The sequence below is a fragment of the Camellia sinensis genome, chromosome 9 (genome assembly GCF_055761805.1).
Source record: "Camellia sinensis isolate YWXY chromosome 9, ASM5576180v1, whole genome shotgun sequence".
Classification (NCBI taxonomy): domain Eukaryota; kingdom Viridiplantae; phylum Streptophyta; class Magnoliopsida; order Ericales; family Theaceae; genus Camellia; species Camellia sinensis.
The window spans coordinates 165,916,354-165,937,821 of NC_138969.1; the positions used below are offsets into that span (position 1 = coordinate 165,916,354).

The 21,468-nt window shown below is 36.1% G+C and overlaps 1 protein-coding gene across 2 annotated transcripts; it reads left to right on the forward strand.

The window, feature by feature from the left end:
* Window positions 1–1,549: 1,549 nt before the first annotated feature.
* On the forward strand, window positions 1,550–9,270 carry LOC114259897 (G-type lectin S-receptor-like serine/threonine-protein kinase SD1-29). Of its 2 annotated transcripts, XM_028199923.2 has the most exons (8): window positions 1,550–1,948; window positions 4,630–6,039; window positions 6,125–6,235; window positions 6,842–7,017; window positions 7,101–7,311; window positions 7,808–8,045; window positions 8,603–8,753; window positions 8,858–9,270. In XM_028199923.2, the coding sequence occupies exons 2-8, from the start codon at window positions 4,731–4,733 to the stop codon at window positions 9,155–9,157; spliced, it is 2,496 nt and encodes an 831-aa protein (XP_028055724.2). In that variant the 5' UTR covers window positions 1,550–1,948; window positions 4,630–4,730; the 3' UTR covers window positions 9,158–9,270. The 2 variants fall into 2 exon arrangements, with proteins under 2 accessions (XP_028055724.2, XP_082744072.1); XM_082887946.1 differs by lacking the exon at window positions 8,603–8,753.
* Window positions 9,271–21,468: the final 12,198 nt, after the last annotated feature.

A 21,468-nucleotide genomic window follows, 5' to 3' on the forward strand; every position in this document is an offset into this window, starting at 1 on the left:
TTAAAAGAAAGATCTCGTGAAGCTCTACCTTTCTTCCAAAAGAACTAGGGTAGAAGACCACAAGGAATAGATCAAATCTTAGAGAGAAGGTGAGAGGAGAGAGAGAAACTCTCAAATGGCGGTTTTTAAAGGTTAAGAAAGAAAAGGTAGGTCAAAAAGTGATCCAAAAAGTGAAATCACGGACTGATATAATCGACTCTACGCTCGAGCGTAGAAAGCCCCGCTCGAGCGTAAGACACAGAATCATGCTCGAGCGTGAAGAAAGCCGCTCGAGCGTCGATTGCACCCTTCCAGAAGTTTTGCAGGCGCTGGCACCCGCTCGAGCGTCAAACTCCCCGCTCGAGCGGAGGAGCAAAAACAAGGGATCACGCTCGAGCGTAAAAACTACCGTTCGAGCTGAAGAACTGCAGAGCAAAATACTGGGAGATGAAAAATCACGCTCGAGCGTCAAAATTCCTGCTCGAGCGGAGAAGCAACAACGAAGGGACCGCTCGAGCGTTAAAACTTACGCTCGAGCGTGAAGACCAAAAGCTGGGCATCACCTATTGGCATCTAAAATCAACCAACCTGTAACAGACCCGCCCAACACAACCTATAATTCAAATACTAAGAGATTAAAGGACAATAACAACCAATAAGTAATGACAGGATCCACGGAACCTAAGTCCGGATACAATAATTTAAAGAGAAAAGACCGAGGTCGCTATACATATTGTAGGGTTCGTCAATAATATTTTTAATTTAAAAAATCAAATTAATCAGATATTCATAACCCCATGATTAGATCTTAATTGTTTTTATAAATTTATGAAAATAATGTTAACCATTAATTTTTATAAAAACAAATGTGCTTTGGTTATAGGGTTACAGATATCTAATCAACTTAATTTTTGGTATGGATGATCCACTCAACGAACCCTACAATATGAATGATTTTAATCATCGAAAAACACTCGGGACGAAATGTGCTTTGGTTATAGGGTTACAGATATCTAATCAACTTAATTTTTGATATAGATGATCTACTCAACGAACCCTACAATATAAATAATTTTAATTATCAAAAAACACTCGAGACGATCTTCCACAAAGAACACAATAATAACTATTGTGCGTTAGGCATAATAGTATCCCCGTGTCCGCACTCGTACATTCACCATGCCACGGCAGCATCATGTCAATAGGTAATTTAAAAAAATTAGCTCCAACAATTATATACAAAAGTAACATAATATAAAATTTTAATTTTTTTTTTGTCACTCATAAATTTTTAAATAGAGTTTTAAAAAGAATTTGATTATGAGTTTTGAAAAAAAAAAAATTTGAATTGAGTTTTGAATTATATTTTTGATTATGAATTTTAAAATTTATTTATTTTATTCAAATCATGAATTGTGTTTTAAATAAAAGGCAACCTTAACAATTTTCAAAATTTGAAAAACTATTTTTAAAATTTACAATCAAAAAATATTTGAAATTTTATAATACTTTTTAAAAATTAATCTTTTAAAATCGATTATAAAAAGTAAACCAAACGACCCAAAACATTGGTCATGATTTTCGTAAAAAAATGTGGCGATTGCCAATTCCATATTAATAAACATGCCAACGAAATGGCGGTGTGAAAGCGTGTGCAAAATAGAAGCTTCCATATTTGGTGGAGGAGAGAGACAGGATCTCTGTTTTTTTTTGTAGATTGTCAAATCTACACAAAAATCTCTTTCTAAATCACTGAGAAAAGGGGGTATGGAAAGAACAAGTGATATTGAGATTCAGCAGCAAGTCAAATCTCTACATAATTCTCTCAACTCGAGCCTTTCCTTGCCTTGGCCAATTTTCCATGGCAGCATAGTTTTTAAGTATGGGTTTTCCTTCCTGATATCTTCCCATGAAGTTTTGCCAGAATATGTTCTATCTGAAGAACACCAAACCACCATCTATCTATCAGGTATATATCAGTCAGTGGTTTCAGAGAATTTGAAGTATTTCACAATAATCTATGCCCATGTTTGTTTTTGTTAGTCTGAACTTGGGAATTTAGAATTCTATCAGATTTTTCAATTAAACTAATTATTCTCAACTTCTGGTTTAGTCTTCTCCCACTTTATATCCTACACCCTTTTGGGATATGACCGATGTGGATTATTCTTTGTTTTGTGGTCTAGGTCACTTCCAAATCTCTGAGCTTGAATATTTTCCTGATAGTCCAGGAAGAGTCATTAGGTAGTGCTCACTTAAGCTATGAGCTCCACATAAGATGAACAAATCATTTGCAAATGTCACATGATATAAATCCAGCTCTAAATCTGTCATTGCTAATTCTCCATTACTGTAAAGTATTGAATCCTTAGATTACTAACGCTCTGTTTGGTTCATGAATGTGGGTAGGATTTGGAAATAGAAAGTGAAAAAGCGAGTGAAATGTGAATGAAATATAATTATATTTCACCTACAGCCTAAAAGAAAGGGACAGTGGGAAATTTGGATCCCCTTATATCAGACTTCTTTCACCTTTAAAATATCCCTCCAAGGCTCCTTTGATTCATAATTAGTACCCTATATCTAGCTTGCTTTTGTTTGTCCAAGTGAACCAAAATTCCTTATATCATTCATATGATTCATCTGAATATCATCAAGTCAATTATTGAACTCTTGAACATAAGCTTCATCAATCCCAGTCCCACCAAATCTTTCTGAGTATTTTCTCACTATATTATAGTCCCCAAGTTGTATCCAAGGTTGATCATTTATTAACTTGTAAATGAATTGAGACCAGACCACAGCTTTCTTCTCCCTTTAGCCTTTTTAAAGCCATATAGAACAAAAACATAAAATATATTCCTGTTTTGAGCGTTCTCTATTTTGCAACTAATCAGTTGTTCTGATTTATGGAAAGTATCTTCCTAGCTTCAGCTCCATTGGCAATCTCCATAGCAATATTCTCTTGTTCCTTCAATTTCAACAGAAGCCGATTCAATTACGTCAATAATATTCACAGATTGTTGTAAAAATCAGCTTGAGATCTCATTGACTCATTTGTTTATCAATCTCTGTTTGATGATCCTCAATTCTGTCAAAAGTTCCAAATTTCATACTATTGAGGGAAACACCAGTCCCTAGCTCATAAGTCTTCCACTTTTAAGCTTCTGAAACCTTCAGAATATAGTTCTGCTTCTATGATACTGGAAATTCAATCTCAAAACACGTTACAAGATTGAGATTCTCCATAGAAACAGCAAAGATGAAGAGGAATTTGAGAAAGGAGGCGTATCACACAAACAATTTCAAAGGGAGAGAAAACCTAGAGTGAGAGGCTCTTAAATTTTATTCCATCCATAACTCACTCCTTTGCTCCTAACTACTAGAATGCCATCGAATTCTGAGTAAAAAGGTTCATATTTTGCATCCCGTAGTTCATTCAGAAACAAACTGCCTCTCTGATGTTTGTTATGAAGCTCTGCAAATTACTAGATATCTTTATAATTTATGAAATTTATTAAGTACTATTTGTTAATGTCCTTTAATTTTGTGTAAGCTATTGATTTTTGCCTCCCAAAATTCTATTCATACCATGCTATACGTGACCTTTAGATATTTTACCCATTGAAAATCAAAGGGAGATTTAAGGTTAACATAATGCCTTCTAGGTTGGCTGAGCATAAGTCCCCACAAAGATCTATGGTACATTTTTGGTTTTTTGAAATTTTTGGGCTGAAGAATATCAACCGTGGTGGCCATGGATGCAGTGTTGGTTGTGCTTGTGGTCAGATGTTAGGGATGATGGTTGGTTGAACTTGAGGGGAAAATGAATGAAAAAAATAAACAAATAAAAAAAAAAAATAAAAAAGAAGAGGAGAAATGAACGGTAGTTACACATAGTTCTTCTATAGTTACGTATGCCTAAATAGCTTTTGAGCTACATGTGCTGGTCCCTTTTAACGGTTTCTGTTAGTTATGCACATCAGTCCAAACCAAAGTATAATAAGGGTATTATGTGTATATTTTTGGAATTTGGATTACGCGGGTGGTTATGTGTTGTTGAACCAAACAACAAGAGGTAAAATGTAATTAACTCTCATCATTTATAATAATATTTTATTTTTGTTTGCTTATAAAGGGGCCACTGTCCTGACTAATAGCAATACTACGAACCCACCCTTATCAACCCAGAATTTTCTCAGAAAAAGAAATCAATGGCTTAGATTCATTTCATATGTGGACTCCACACTTCATCAATTCAATCTGCACCACACAAACACATTCAGGATAAATTCGGGATCCATAAGGGTGGGTTCCTAGCATTTTCCCCTGAATAAAGGCAGCAATCCATGCCTAGGAGGAGCAATCAAGGTCTCTTGAGCCAGAAATGTATCCAGTTGATCTGAAGAAATGCCTCTGTCCTCGCTCCAAAAACTACATAAATTTCCTTCGCAAGAGGTTTTAGAAACGTGACTTTCATTGAGGATGTAAAAGTTACTGCCCTTGGATTTTGTGTTGCACTCAACTCTCACAATAATGCAATCAGTCCAATTTTATAGTTTTCTACTGATAAATGCATCTAAGTAGTTGTGTTAAATACATTATCATATTGCATAGTGTTGAAATTTTACCTTTTTTTCTTATGACAAGGGAAACGAAGGGAATAGATGAATCATGGAAGGTAGGAGTTTGGAACGAGGGCGATAAAAGGCTAAACTGAGGTAGAATGGTAAAGCACTAGGCTGCAGAAAATGGGTACCAGAAGCAGAAATGCTCGTGCTTTTCTTTCATTCCCATTGCTCCTATATTTATTGACAATTCCATCAGAATGTGCAACTGATACGTTAATTCAGTCCCAACCTATCTCAGTAGGTCAAACTCTCATTTCTGCAGGCAAAGTTTTTGAGTTAGGCTTCTTCAGTCCTGGTAATTCTGGTAAACGATACATTGGGTTATGGTATAAGAACATAACTGTCCGCAAAATTGTGTGGGTAGCAAACAGAGAGAACCCACTTCCAGCCACAGACTCTGCCTCAAGTCTCGTAATTGGCAGCGACGGAAATCTGAGACTATTAGATGGCATGAGGAACACTTTCTGGTCTACAAATGTCTCTCTCCCGTCTAATAACACAGTTGCAGTGCTTTTGGACAAGGGTGACTTTGTTCTTAAAGATAATGTCTCGGGATTTATCGCATGGGAAAGCTTTAACTATCCTTGTGATACTTTTTTGGCTGGCATGATGATAGGACTGAACACCAAAACAGGAGAGAAACACTTCCTGTCTTCTTGGGAGACTGATAACGACCCATCACCTGGAACTTTTGTGCTTGGACTTACACCAGAGACACCACCACAACTTTTCCTTTGGAACAGTTCCAAGCCTTATTGGAGAGGTGGTCCATGGGATGGATGGACGTTCATAGGTATACCAAACATTGGACAGGGCTACGTCAATGGACTCATCCTTATATCAGATAATCAGCAGGGAACTGCGTATCTCACATTCACCACGTATAACATCTCTTATGTCATAATGAATGTCCTTGCGCCAACAGGAACTTTGAAGACGATGAATTGGGATGAAGAAAAAAATGACTGGTTTGTTAGTTGGATGGCAGTAGTGAATCCATGTGACATTTACGGAGTATGTGGACCTTTTGGGGTTTGCAGCAACAAGAATGGGTCTCCAATTTGTGAGTGCTTGAAAGGGTTTGTACAAAAATCAACAGAGGATTGGAGCAAAGGAAATTGGACAGGTGGGTGTGTGAGGCGAACAGAACTGCTATGCCAAAAGAAGATTAGCAGCCTAGCAAATGAAACAGCTCAAAATGATGGCTTTTGGAAGCTGAGTGGGTTGAAGCTTCCGGATCATTTTGAATATTTGTTCAATAAGGATTACTCAGGTTGCCAGCAGTGGTGTGTGAGTAACTGTTCCTGTGTGGCGTATGCATATGTGACTGGAATTGCATGTATGGTTTGGGCTGGAGACCTCGTGGATGTTCAGCAGTTTTCAATAGGCGGGAAAGACCTTTTCCTCCGCCTTGCAAATTCAGAGATGGGTAAAGTTAATTATGCCATAATAATATTGCAAGTTCTTTGATATATATATATACATATATTCTTCATTTTCTCTTTAATTTCCAGGTAGAGATCATAAGAAAAGAGAAACAAACATCATTATCTTTACGACAATTTCTGGGGTTATCCTTGTGGGTGCCTTCATGTTTGGTTTGCACAGGTGGAGAGCTAAAAGAGGTAAGAAGTCTACTGTTCGTTACATTGATTACATTGAACAACTAATCATTGATTACTTCATGTTTTTGTAAATCAACTGTGAAATATTCATTTCTTCCTGAAAGTTACACTAAAGGCGTGGCCATTTATTTTTGATTTCATACATAAATAGAGAGAGTAAATCAACAGTGATATCTATTTGTCCCTCAAATTTACACTAAACATGTGGTCATCAATTTTGTTTTTCCCTTCAAAGTACAATGCTCATTGTTCTTCCATTGATTCGGAAAGAAGCGTGCTTTATTAATTTGGAAAATCAGTTTTTGTTGAAATATTTCTATTCTCTTGGTCTTGATGCCACATATGAGAAGGGTAATGGATTTTCTGTTCTGTGGTTCAACCTTGAACATCAGTAAAGAGAAGAAAAAGGGTAAAAGGTATTTTGAGAAACAATAGGAAGAGAATATTTTAAAAAATTTAAGCTTCCAAACACAAAAATAATGAAGAAAAAAGAAAATAATTTCTTATCAGCTATTGCTATGTCATAAATTGGAGGATGAAGCATTATTTATGAGAAATCTAAATAATTTTCTTTTCTATGGACTATGGCTCAATATTAAACATCAGTAAAGAGGATGAAGCACTATGATGTGGCTGATAGAAAGGACACCTTGCAAGACCATGTCATACATGGGGAGCCATCAGAGCTACCAATGATTGACTTTGATAAAATAACAGTTGCTACCGACAACTTCAGCCAAACAAACAAACTTGGGGAAGGAGGATTTGGACCAGTTTATAAGGTAATTTTATTCTATTCTTTTTAAGTATATGATGCAAAGGTGACATATATCCATGTACTAAATAATAAAATGGTGGACCACAGGGAAAGTTGGAAGATGGGCAAGTAGTGGCAGTGAAAAGACTATCAAGGCATTCAGGACAAGGCACAGAAGAGTTCAAGAATGAGATCTTATTGATCTCCAAACTGCAGCATAGGAATCTTGTTAGGCTCTTGGGTTGCTGCATTGAAGGGGAAGAGAAGTTATTGGTTTACGAGTACATGACAAACAAAAGCTTGGACATGTTTCTCTTCGGTTGGTTTTACTTGGGACTTTTCTCCTTACATGTCATGTTTATGTGTCGATTGACAATTCCATTTGGAATTTTGTATGCTATGTTGACTAATCTCTTTATGTTTAGCCATGAAAAAATGTAGATTTTCTCATTCTCCCCTGCAGTTTCAAGTAGGAGTGCACCATACTTGAAATATTTCTTAAATAACTATCTTAACTGGGCACATTTTATTTCCACTCTCCACTCAAATGTAATTGTTTAGAAACAAAAAGAAGGCACGTTGTAGACAATGCATCAGTTAAAAAAAAATAAAAAATTCAAACATCAAAATTCTCATCTTTCTTCCTGTAATTTTTCACAGCTCATTCAATATTGTTACTACAACTATGTCTAGCACTGAGGACAAATTTTAAAACTTGTTTTCATCTTTGTTCTCTTATCCTAATTGGCGGTAAAATGTATGGAAAGGACCGACGTTGATGAATGCATCTTTTTGACTGTCATGCTTCTGGTTAGATGAAACGAAAAGGGTGCAGCTTGATTGGGCTAAACGCTTCCACATTATTCAGGGTATTGCTAGAGGGATTCTTTATCTCCATCGCGATTCTTGTTTAAGGGTTATTCACAGAGATTTGAAGGCCAGCAATATTCTCTTGGATGATGACATGAATCCAAAAATTTCTGACTTTGGTTTAGCACGGACTTTCCGAGTGACACAAGAACTGGCAAACACTCACAGGGTGGTCGGAACATTGTAAGGATCCTTTCTTTTCTTCAATAGATTCTGCTCATCTCTTCCAATTATTTTCCCTACTGATGCCGTGATGTATGATATGGAACATTTTATGTTTGAAATATTACGAGTGAAAGTATAATTTTAGTAACCACTAATAGGGATCATCACAACAGGCTTACTGCTTAGCAAATGGGCTAAAAATATATTTCTTGGATTGGGATGGAGATTAGAGTTACAAATGAGGCTAAGTTGTTAGATTATTTTATTTCATTAGATTAGTATTATTTTTTGTTCATCCTCTAGGTGCCTCATCTAGTGAAAAAACTATGGAGTATGTTCCAACTTCCAACCTATTCAAGAACATTTGAATGATAAGTTACAGCAGCAACATGGGACTGTAATATAGCATCGAAAAACACCTTTACTTTTTATTGCCAATGAAAGCCCTTTCACATTAAGCAAATCCTTTTTTTAATTTTTTCTTTTCTTTTTTAAGAATATTACATTACATTTAATTATTGGAAGCCTTGTAATCTTGGGTGAGCATAAGTGTAACAATTTCCAATCAAATGTAGTGGCTACATGTCTCCTGAGTATGCAATGGGAGGGTTATTTTCAGAGAAGTCGGATGTCTTTAGCTTTGGTGTTTTGCTGCTAGAGATTGTCAGTGGCATGAGGAATACCAGTTTCCATTATTATGAAAAATATGTGAACCTCCTGGGTTATGTAAGTGCACTAATTTGACCTTTACATGCTTTCAAACACTGTCAGTATCATCACCATTATATGTGGTTCTAATAATTTCATATATATATGTGAAACTGTTCTAGGCATGGCAATTGTGCAACGAAAACAGGGCATCAGACATAATGGATAAAGTAATGGCCGACTCATGTTCCGAGTCAGAAGTAATGAGATGCATATGTATTGGCCTTCTTTGTGTTCAGGACCACGTAGCTGATAGGCCAACCATGTCAGCTGTGGTTCTCATGTTGAGTAGTGAAATAGATCTTCCACACCCAAAACAACCTACATTTACCGTTCAAAGCTTGTCGGACGCTGATCTTCGGTCACAACGCAGCAAATGTTCTTTGAATGGGGTCTCTATATCGGTTATTGAAGGGCGATGACCAGTTAACAAGCAAATCATGTATACATCGCTCATTGTATGTTGGTATTATTGTACAATGGCAACAACAAATATAGCAAGGAATATAATATTACAAGCAAAGGTTGAAATCAATGTTTTGCCATTTCATAAGCTTGGCTTGCCATATCTTGATGCAATGAACCTGTCTTTGTGATTGTGATTTTGATATTTTTTGTTGGTCTGTCTCGTCTATCTTCCATTTTTTTTCCTTTCTGTTTTGATTGGATTATTTAGTCTTGGAAATTCAACATGTAAAAATGTTGAAATGTTGTGCTACAAAAGTTTGGTACAAGCATTCACATGGGTTGCCAATAGAGAAAATATCTAAAGTGAAGCTGGAGTATTAACACTCAAAAAACAAACTCCCTTTGGTTTAGAGTTTTAAAAATAGTTTTGAGTTAAATCTTCTTTTTTTTTTTTTTTTTTTGGCTTTTAGTGGATTATTTTAATATTTTACCCGATGCATATTTACCCTTTAATTGTGAAAACTATATAAATATATCTTTTGGAGGTGGTTTGCATGAGTTAAAAGTGATACATTTTATATTTGAGGACGTCAAGATGACAGACAACATGGTATTCACTAATAACTGAGGGAGTCTTGATGTAACTAATACAACTTCAAAAAATAAATAAATAAAAAAAAGATAAATTATATCACAGTTTTAGTATAGGTCACGATCTTCATCGACCATAGAAATTAAATTGAATTTTCAACACATCTTCAACATATGGGAATACATATGGACAACAAATCTTCAAAATAGTGGTTTTTATGTCTGATGATTCTGATTTTTATTTTATTTATTCTTTTATTTACTCTTTTTTTTTTATTTTTTTATTTTTATGAAGGGTTTGAAGTTAGTTGTCAATGGTGGTTGGATTTAGGGATGGGAAGGCTGTTTGATTTTAAGTATATAATATCCAAATATGAAACACGAGTATTTAGATATAGGAAATGTTTGGATATAAGGATGATGAAAGGTGAAGTAGATATTTTTGTACAAAATAAGAACATCATCAATTTTCATTTGTTAATGGAGAATGGGTTGAAATGATTTTGTAATTTATATCTTAAAGTCGATTGTTGTAATTATGTCAAAATTATGAACTGATTATAGAAGTCACTGTAATTTATCCAAAAGTTATTTCATGAAGCCGTGTTTTAAAAACACAATATTCCAACAAATCTAGATGTTAAATTTCCAGGACCAAAGAAACCAATCAAACAGACAATCCCTAATCAATTGGTCTTGTATAATGTAGTTGGCTGCAGATCAGAATCAAGAAAAAGACTAGAAGACAGACCGACAATAAATACTTGTTGGGGTTCTGAAACTAATACCCAACTCATAATCTCAAAAGATCATCTGTGTTACATAACAATGATTTCAAACTTTAGTTATAATAGTATACTCTTTCTATATTTGTAGATGTCATTGTACAATAATACCAACATACTTATGAAGACATATACATGATTTGTTAATAGGTCATTGCCCTTCAATAATTGATAGAGACCTCATTCAGAGAACATATTTTGTTGCTTTTTGACCAAAGATCACCGTCCGACAAGCTTTGCAAAACTAAATACGGGCTGTTTTAGTTGTGGAAGATCCATTTCATTACTCAACATGAGAAGCACAACTGACATGGTTAGTCTATCTTGAGCGTGGTCTTGAACACAAAGAAGGCCAATACGTATGCATCTCATTACTTCTGACTCGGAACATGAGTTGGCCAACGCTTCATCCATTATGTCTGATGCCCTGTTTTCGTTGCACAATTGCCATGCCTAGAATAGCTCCACATGCTCCATATATGAAATTAGTAGAAGCACGTATTATGGTGGTTACTGATAGTGTTTGAAATCAAGCAAAGATAAAATTAGTGCACTTACATAACCAAGGAGGTTCAAATATTTTTCATGATACTGAAAACAAGAATTCCTCAGTTCACAAACAATCTCTAGTAGCAAAACACCAAAACAAAAGATATCTGACTTATTGAAAATAACCCTTTCATTGCATATTCAGGAGACATATAGCCACTTCATTTGATTGAAAATTGTTACATTTATACTTATCCGAGATTATAAGATGTTCAATAAATAAATGCAAGGTAACTATTCTATATATATATATATATAGGAAAAAAAATTATTTATTGAATCACATATATTGTTTTAAAAATAAAAAATAAAAACAAGAAAAAAGAAGCAAATAACGAAATTTATATGAAACAAGATGATTGCACTCTAGTGGTTTGCTTGTTTTGCAGTAACCGGTTAGCCATCTACGTAAATGTACTAATAGAAGAGGGGCTTCTGCTTTCTATAATGTTGACATCATTCTTTTCGATCTGTTTTGTCTGCAAAATGTTGACATAAGAACATAGTAATGGAGGTAAGAAGTTAAGATAACCAATCAGAGGGAGGGGTGGACATACAGAGAAGATTGAGAAAAGAGAGAGCACTCCTGTTATTTAGCAATAGCCAATAGATGTGTTTGCTTTGTTTTGTTTTGTTTTTTCTTTTCATTATCACCAATCATGGCATGAGTGGTTCATTGTAGAATAATTGGTAATAATTTTTTATGCCTTGCAAGACTTTGTGGTAGAATAATTGAGATGCAAATGTGAAAGGGTTTTCATTGCCAATTGTTAGGTTTTTATTCTTGGCAACCCCGTTTGACAAAACTCCTTTCAGATGTATTTATTTTCGCACTTTTATTTCAGTGAGGCTATGAGTTTATTAGATGGGAATCCAAACCCGAATCGAACCATGCAGAGAAGCTTTGTGATGTTAATGCTTTCAAGATTGCCACTTCGCTGATTATTACGGGGGTCGAGCTGCCCGGTCAGCTCGCGGCCGAAGCAAATTGCAAAATTGCATTCAAAATTGCATGTCCGTCGTTGCTCGCTCGAGCCAAGGAGTTCTCGCTCGAGCTAGGTCTCGCTCGAGCCAAGGAATGCGCGCTCGAGCCAAGGATTGCGTCCATACAAAAACCTGAAAGAGTGTATTCCTCGCTCGAGCCAAGGATCCGTCGCTCGAGCCAAGGCACTAGTAGAAATCATGAAAAATACACTGCTCGCTCGAGCCAGAAAAGCTTCGCTCGAGCGAACCTCAGAATCCGGATTTCTCAAGAAGTTTGTTTTCTTCCCAATCTAGGATTACTTTTGATTCTCTATAAATACTTGGTTTTCTCCCAAAACTAAGTGATTGATTGAAGTCCTCCAGATCTTCTTTTTGGTTCTTAAAGTTTATATCTGGGGATATTTTGTTTGCTTTCTTTGATGTTTTTATTGAGTCTTCAACTCATGATTTAAAGAGAGTACATCAAAGGTTTGTTTGTTATACACAAAAGAGAGAGTTATTCTTCAGTTGTGGATTCTGAAGAATTCGAGCCTGAAGCTTTGGTGGAATCCGGAGTGGCTCATCAGAAAGACAATTCCGTGGTGAAGATGGGGTTGGAAGAGGCACATAAAGGTTGGTTCAATTAAGAGTTGTGGATTCGCTAGGTAATTGAGAGTATACCTGTGTAATTCCTTTAAATCTTCTTAGTGGATTGTTCTTGTGGCTGTTGCCCGTGGTTTTTTGATCACAGTTGGAGGTGTCCAATTGTGGTTTTTTCCACGTTAAATCACTGTGTCTCTTTGTCTTGTTTGTCTTGATTGTTTGATTGGGATTGTTATATTCTGCTTAAAATTGATACATAATCACAAATCAACATCTAGGGGATTTCTAGATTTTTCACCAATAAAAAAGTAAAGGTGTTGTTCGATGCTATATATTAACATGGACAGTCCCATGGTGCTGCTGGTGCTGCTGTAGCTTATTGTTAAAATATTGTTGAATAGGATTGAACATAACACAGTCTTTTCACTAGACGAGACACCTTGAGGATGAAAAAAAACCTTGAGGATGAAAAAAAATATTACTTATCTATTGAAACGAATATAATCTAACTACTTAACCTTATTTGTAACTCTAGTCTCCATCCCAATCCAAGATATATTTTAAGCCCATTTGTAAAGCATTGAGCCTGTTGTGATCTGTACTCGTCCCTACTTCCATTATACATTTGTACTATTTCAAACATGAAATGTTCCATATCATATAGAATTGCATCAGTAGAAAAATAGCTGGCAAAGGTGAGCAGAATCTATTGAAGGCAAGAAAGGGTACTTACAATGTTCCCACCACCCAGTGAGTGTTTGCTGGTTCTTGTGTAACTTAAAAAGTTCGCGCTAGCCCAAAGTTCGAAATTTTTGGATTCATGTCATCAACCAAGAGAATATTGCTGGCCTTAAAATCTCTATGAATAACCCTTAAACAAGAATCAGGATGGAGATAAAGAAGCCCTCTAGCAATACCTTGAATAATGTGGAAGCGTTTAGCCCAATCAAGCTGCACCCTTTCCGTTGCATCTAACCAGAAGCATGACAGTCAAAAAGATGCATTCATCAAGGTCAGTCCTTTCCATGCAATTTATCACCATGGAGGACAAGAGAGAAATGATGAACACAAGTTTTAACACTTCTTTCCTTGTGCTAGACATATAGTTGTACTAACAGTATTGAATGACAATGAGCTATGAACAATTTATAGGAAGAAAGATGAGACTGTAAATTTTGATGTTTGATAAAAAAAAATTTGCTAATGCTTTCTCTACAACATGCCTTCTTTTTTTCCCTATTGAAGAGCCAATCTATGCATAAACCTGATACGAAAATTTTGTTGTTTATTTTTATTAATTTTACAAGGAAAAAAGTGCCAAGTAAAACCAATCAAAGAGAAAAGTGTCCAAGCTTTTGTTTGTCATGTACTCATAAACCAATAGCTTCTCTTCCCCTTCAATGCAGCAACCCAAGAGCCTAACAAGATTCATGTGCTGAAGTTTGGAGATCGATGTGATGTCTAAAACACCTATGTGGTTCGTAATTCAAAATATATTGAATTGCAACAATTCCCAATCAATTAAAACCAACAATCTAAATCATCTAGCACGTACAAAAGTGATTTGGATCGTTGTTTCACAATTAATAAATCGACACAAACGATTTTTATGTGGAAAAAATCATAGTTTGAGCACCTCCAATTGTGATTAAAAAACCACGGACAAAACACCACTAATTAATCCACTATGAAGGATGAAAATACACAAGATTATCAAACAATTTACCCAACACCTTGTAAAATTGTCTTCCACAACTTGTGCCTCTTTCACTAACGCCTTCGACTCAGAATTGATTAGTTTAATGTTGAATCCACAACGCCCATGTCAAATCTATGACAACGAGCCGCTTCGAACTCCTTCAAAGCCTTCACGCTCGAACCTTTGGAATCCACCGAACAAACTCTCTTGAATAGAATGATCAAACAACCCCTTTGATGTAATTGATTTAACTCATGAGATACTCTCACAAAGACATTAAAGGAAACAAGTAAAAAGCTCCATAAGCAATCACAAACTCTCATGATGTAGATCTGGACGTCGTAACCCTATAATCTGTCTTTCACATAGCTTTATAGTGAACAGGGTCGCGGAGACCGTTGCTTGAGCGGTGTGCCTTGTGCGCGGAAAAGCCTTAAGTGCCTTCGCTTGAGTGATGGAAAGCTCGCTCAAGTGTAAAAACAAAACTCTCAGTATTTTTGCAAATTGCCTGAAGCACTAAGAAACCAAATTCTTCGCTCGAGAGGTCTAGCTAAAACACTGGCACAAAATTACAGCTAAAAATATGTTTGTTCATGGAATTGACAACACAAAGGGACCTAACAATCCCATTCTTGAACTCTTCCGTGCCTTGTCTTGAATGCCTTGAAAGTCTTTTCACTGCCACTTGTTGCCCTTCTTCTAACTTCCCCAGTCCATAGTTTTTATTAGTTAGTATATATAAGTCAGCTGGTCCATGTACAGGGCGTCACAATTACCTTATAAACAAGTCCAAATCCTCCTTCCCCAAGTTTGTTTGTTGTGCTGAATAGGGACTAATATTTTATCAAAGTCAATAATTGGTAGTTCTGATGACTGCACATTTTCTTGCAAGGTGTCTCTTGAAGTCCATTGTATCAGCCATATCAAAGCCCATTATCTTATTTTCTCTCTATACTAATGTGCAAAAATTGAACCATGGAACCATAAATTATTTAGATTTCTCATATTTGGAATATGTTAATAATAATCACAGTCACTTGTTAAGTAAAAGAAGCCCTCAAATGCTAAAACATTAATACATCTAATAAACACCCTATAAGAGGGGATAACTCGAGCCCATCTAATTGATTGAGCTTAATCGGAGCCTAGTCAGAAAGCATAAAATTAGTGGGCCTAGAGATATCATCATCGAATGGGCTGGATTACTCTAATCTCGAAAGGTTTGAATCCACGAACCTAGAGACCTATTTGAGCTCAAACTCGAAAGGGTTTGGATCCATGAACCTAGAGATCTGAAGTGCTTGGCTTAGAATGGATTCAAACGCAATCTAGAAGTCACTCTATCAATGAGTCCCAGAACACTTGTGGGCTCGGAGCTTTCCGGAATCTACGCATCAGAACTATGGGCGTGACGGAGTCCGAACAAAGGACCCGATCCCAAGGACGGTGATTGGAAATAAATTCATTCTTCGGTTAAACTAGCCTATACCCAGGTCGAGGTGGCACAATCTAGGGGGTCCTTGAGATTCGACAATATTTGCAGCAGGGTGTTCTTTTGAACTACTCCTAACCCTTCTGCGGCAGGTCATCCTCTAGGACTACCCTTGACCCTTTGGGATGATTGAGGATCATTGATGGGGTATGGCTAAGAAGAAGGGCGTTCGCTAAGAGGTTGATCTCCTCTTCGAAATTTTTCTCATCCTTGGAGAGGTCACCTTCTCGGACAAAGTGGTTAGAGAGAATATTCTCCATGTGCCTTGCACATGGGCTCCATTCCACATCATGAGATGCCTATAAATAGTACTCACTCATAGCTTTACAAGGAGTTGACTTTGGAAGACAATTTTTGGATAAAAACTAATTTCCCTTTTCCATTATCTACCTTGAGAGTAAAAGCGGAAGATCCATGGGAGAGCCTTACTATTGTTCCCTCTTTAACTACTTTGTCTTCTTCTTCACCTAATCTCTTATCTCCATTATCTCTTTGTTATTGTGTTTCTAGTTGCAATCATTGAAGAATCTAAGCCTCTCTTATCATTTCTAGAGAATTCGGATTTTCTAGTGGTCTTCAAAGATTTTTGAATTTTCTGGCTAGCCTTCGAATTTTCCGGCGGACCTTCAAAGTTTCCAATGACTTTTTCAGCTACATTCGAATTTTCCGGTGACCTTCCCAGATCCTTACATACATAGCCTTCTTACCTCTTTGATGTGCTCTCTACTTATGCAAACCATACATGAAGGGACCCAAGAGGACATCCCCAAAAATTGTAGTAAAGCTAATGACAAATTATAAAATAAAGGGCAAATTACACTAACAGCACCTATAGTTTGAGTCTCATGTCATTTTAGTCCTTAACTTTTTAATTGTGACACATTTGACCCTGAATTTTGAATCTTGTTTCAAATAAGGATAATTGAACATACCATTGCTTAATTTCAAGGGCAAAATCGTCATTTTGATCAAATATAAACTAATTTCACAAAAATAAATGTCAAAAAAATATTTTAAAATTTTTAAAAATTATTTCTATCTACCAAAGATAAAATTAATAAAAATTACATGATTAATTTTTAAAAATTAATTTTACATGATCATCATCCAAATACATAATAAAAATTAATTTGGTAAAAAAAAAATGTCTAAAAGATTTATCAATTTTATATAATTTTATCTTTAGTAGGTAGAAATAATTTAAAAAAATTCAAAAATAATTTTTTGATATTTATTTTTGTCAAATTAATTTATATTTTATCAAATTGACAAATTTGCCCTTGAAAAATCCAATAGTATCTTTAATTGTCCTTATTTGGAATAAGATTCAAAATTCAGGGTCAAATGTGTTACAATTAAAAAGTTACGGACCAAAGTGACACAAACCCCAAACTATAGGGACCGTTGGTGTAATTCACCCTAAAATAAATGATATTATTCATCCTCAAATATTACACTTGACATTTATCATTAAGATTTTGTTAGGGATTTAAGCATAATCATGTCTTGTATGAAGCATATGACACGCTTATTGATTTTTAAGACAATAATACCCATTATTGATTGTTTTTAGGATAATAATACCATTTTTCTGGGGATCTCATTTGTATTTTGTTTCCTCTATCTTAGTGGCAAAGTACAAATAGGATCACTAGATAAGGGCGTTATTGTTTTAAAAATTCAATAAATGTGTCATCTACCTTACCTATGATATAAGGATTGTCATTTTCCCCAGTCTGCTCCGCATCTGTATCCCTCACCCTGCCTCACACAGATTTTTCCCGCCTCGATTAAGAAGTGGGGTGGGGGAAGTTTTGTTTCTCCCGTCCTGTTCCACCTAAACCCCGTCCCCTACTATGATATGATCGTGTAAATACCCAACATAATTGTAACAAAAAAAATTAACTATAATAATATAATATTTTGAGATAGTTAATTATCAAGTTTTAAAAATTTAAAATTAAAATATAAAGGAGTCACAATTTAATAGAGTATATTGTAATTAATATACAATAATTTTCTAATTCGTCCAAGTTAACTAAGTGGAGCGATACCAGTCATCATGCTACGTGATGTGTGTCTCACACGGTACAATTTTGAAAATTAAACATCAACAGTGACTTCTAAGCCCCACATCACCACTGTGGTCTCCTCAAGCCTCACGTCTACCTACTTTACTGGTTATTAGTCGGAAGGAACGTATTTCCTCTATGTAGTACAACCTGCTTTACCGGGTGCTAACTAGAAGAAATGCTTTACCTCTATATAGCACATCTGCTTGCTTTACCGGGTGCCAACCAGAAGGAACACATTACCTCTATATAACACATTAGCTCACTTTACCAGTTACTAGCCGGAAGGACTGCTTTACCTCTATATAGCATAATCACACTTCCACAACACATGCATTTAAAATTGTTTCCATTCATTCTTATCTAATTACATAATTACACAATCTCACAATGTTTCCACATCATTCTAAATTACGCAAATAAATCACAACACATAACGTGTACTATTTATTATACAACAACAACTACCATCCTCCACCGATGACCAATGACAAAACCTCTAAAGCAATGAGTAACATAAAAATCTCTTAATATTTCCATATACTTTCCAACACTTGGTCAATTATATCAAAATCCTCTTTTGACTATAATAACAAAATATAAAACGAGTGTTCACTTTCCAACTATCAACATTAACCTCATCAAGTTAATCTAAGTGTAAAACATGTATAGCGCAGCGGGTAAAAATTATTTGGTCATACCTTAGGTGATAGAACCTGAAGAGAAGAATCTTGTGGGTAAATCATGTCCTTCAATAAATGCGAGTGGGAGATGTTAAAAATTGGGCGCCCATGTGGCATGACCCATGAACCTTTTGAAACACAGCCATATCTCTATCTCAATCTTCCCAAATATTAAACAATCACATACTAGCCAATGAACCGTGCAACCGCTGAGAAACACCTGCATGTGGGAGCTCTATACTAGAAACCCAAAAAGAATAGAAATAGTGTCTCATATACCCCAGACCCATCTAATTACACCGGTCAAAAAAAAAAAAAATCTCTAACCCCTAAAAAAAGAGCATGTTTGACCCTCTTAATTATTGCAATATATTCACACTCAATCCACCTCTCATACAGAGCGATGTGAGTTGCCGGCAGTGAATATACAACAATGGTGTAATATTAGATGATCTTCCCTTTGCCCTCATGGCATTTAGTTTAGGATTGACCGCTTTCCTAGTGATGTCCCTTAAGGCCGAATCATACATGGCCGTAGGCAACATACCAAAGTAGCAGAAAATCAACCCCTTACCTTATAACATAATCAAAGGTCACAAAAGGGTACATAAATGAAATTCATATCAATAATGACACGTAAGACTCACACGGTGAGGAAACATGGATCCATTCTCTCACCTCATTACTCGGTCGCCAAGCACATATAGTATGAATACATGTTACGGTGGAGTAACTTTTCCAAAAAGAGTGACGTCATACTTGATACACCGTACAGATATTAGTCTAGTCACTTTCTAGCGCCTAACCCGAATTCTCTATTTGCTCGCCTTCCAGACGCCAAATGAAATCTCGCATCTGGCTAATCATAACAGGCACAACATGGAAAGTGGGTACTAACATCCATGTTTGGTCCTTAACACGACCTCATCCTGGTTGTAACCAAGGTGACATATATAGTGGATAATTTAAGCCTCTCTTGGCTCCAAATAAAAATAAACCACTAGTCTCATCCTTGCTCGCTCCCAAGTGCCAAGGGCGATTGCTCGTGTGAGTGAGCCAATCTTGCCTGTTGACATCATCATCTGCTAGTCATTATGACACAAACCATAATAGTGTCAACATCCCATCATCTCACAACAAATAAGTGATCGATTTTAAAAAAAACACACGACCACAGCTTGTGCAATTCTAGATTCCAAACATAAGCCTTATCAGCACCTCTTGCGATAAGTACATACAACGGAATCCACCATGTGCGCCTCACATGAAGTGATTCAAGATCATTACCTTTTGCGCAATAACCTCTCTAAAGATATTTTGGTGACCAATCTGTGTTCATTCAAGATGCGCCTAACTAGCGCATTGAATCTTACAAGGAGTAAATTAATATACTACTAGTAAGGTATTCTATCCACAGTCTAATGAGCAAGGTCAATGTCTAAATAACTCAATTGACTATTTACCAAAGATAACACTTATTACGCCAAATACGCTCACATAGTGTACTTCAAGCTCCCACAACAAAAAAAACAAACAAACAACGAATATAGGTCGTCTGTTTCTCCTAAAGACAATTCGAGGATTCACTCAATAGCTAAGGCTCTGGCTTTTACCAATAGGTGAGTTAATGGGTTTACAATTTTGCATCTAAAATCATTGTAGGATATTCCTTATGTAAGTCATCAAAGACAAACCGGGAATTCTCCCAAAACAATCCCTAAGGATCGTACATCCGAGCATATAAATTACATCACCCATGTCCATCATATCTAAAATAGAGGACCACCCACCCTAGGTGGCGACAACCTTATAAATTCCTGGCTCATAATGACTAAGTAAGGAAAAATTTCTTTTGGACCATTGATCATGCCTCAGTGGTCTTCATCGATCGTCGTTGGCCTATCATGGCTTGACGAAATCTAAGAACCACTATTTGGATAACTGTTTTAGGTTGTAAAAGATTTATTGGAACTAGCAACTTTTTTGCGCTCCTAACTTTTCACCATAAAAGCAAAAGGTAAATCCCTACGGATCTACTTATCCAATTCTCCAACGAGAAGTTGGGTCAATGTCCACAAATCAATGTTCCGAACTTATGTCAATCATATGCTAAGTCGAAATAACCTCACTCCCCAGGAGGAAGTCTTCTCATGGTCTACACTTTTCTCAATGGTGCGACTTTTCGGTATCTAGCGAGCCTTATGCCTCAACAATGACTATCCAAATTACGCACAACTTTAGAACAGTTTCGCGTCATAATGGAAAGTCAACCAAATTATAGAAATGGTTAATCCTCAAAGACTTTGTCTTAAACTGCGCAACATTGATCCACTTTCTAAAAATAGGAGACTAGAGCCTTTGGCATTATCTTAGGCTCTTTATCATCTTGCGAAGCAATCATGAATGTTTCCTTCTCAATCACCCAGTGATGACGAGGAAAATTTTCACATTCGCTTCCACGCAACTAAGAATGTAGAGTATTCTTCTCCAATGGAGTAATCCATTAGTAGGCACATCTCTTCTACTATCCCTAGGATATTGGAAATTTCTCTCCATTCTCAACTAGGCTACATAAAGCGCTATGCTTAGAATTCTCTATCTTATAGAGTTCCAAAACTCTATTCATGTCACATTTACTAAGAAAACTTTATGTGACTTAGTTACACTACCACAAAGCTACTTACCTATATGCCCATGACCCAGAAGGTTTACATGACAGCATACAATAATGCGCCACATGACCCTATGTGTTTACAAGACAGCATACAATCATGCGCTATAGAACCCTAGGTCTTAACTTCGCAACCTTTTTGAGAAGTAAAATAAAGATAAGTTGCTTAACGGTTACAGATCGTGCTATAGATGGCTCTCCGCTAACCCATTACTCA

Excerpts from the sequence above, each read along its gene's own strand:
- LOC114259897 (XM_028199923.2), top strand. The coding sequence starts at position 4,731 with ATGGGTACCAGAAGCAGAAATGCTCGTGCTTTTCTTTCATTCCCATTG. Across the intron at positions 6,040-6,124 it reads CCTTGCAAATTCAGAGATGG|GTAGAGATCATAAGAAAAGA; the intron begins GTAAAGTTAATT and ends TTTAATTTCCAG. Across the intron at positions 7,312-7,807 it reads CTTGGACATGTTTCTCTTCG|ATGAAACGAAAAGGGTGCAG; the intron begins GTTGGTTTTACT and ends GCTTCTGGTTAG.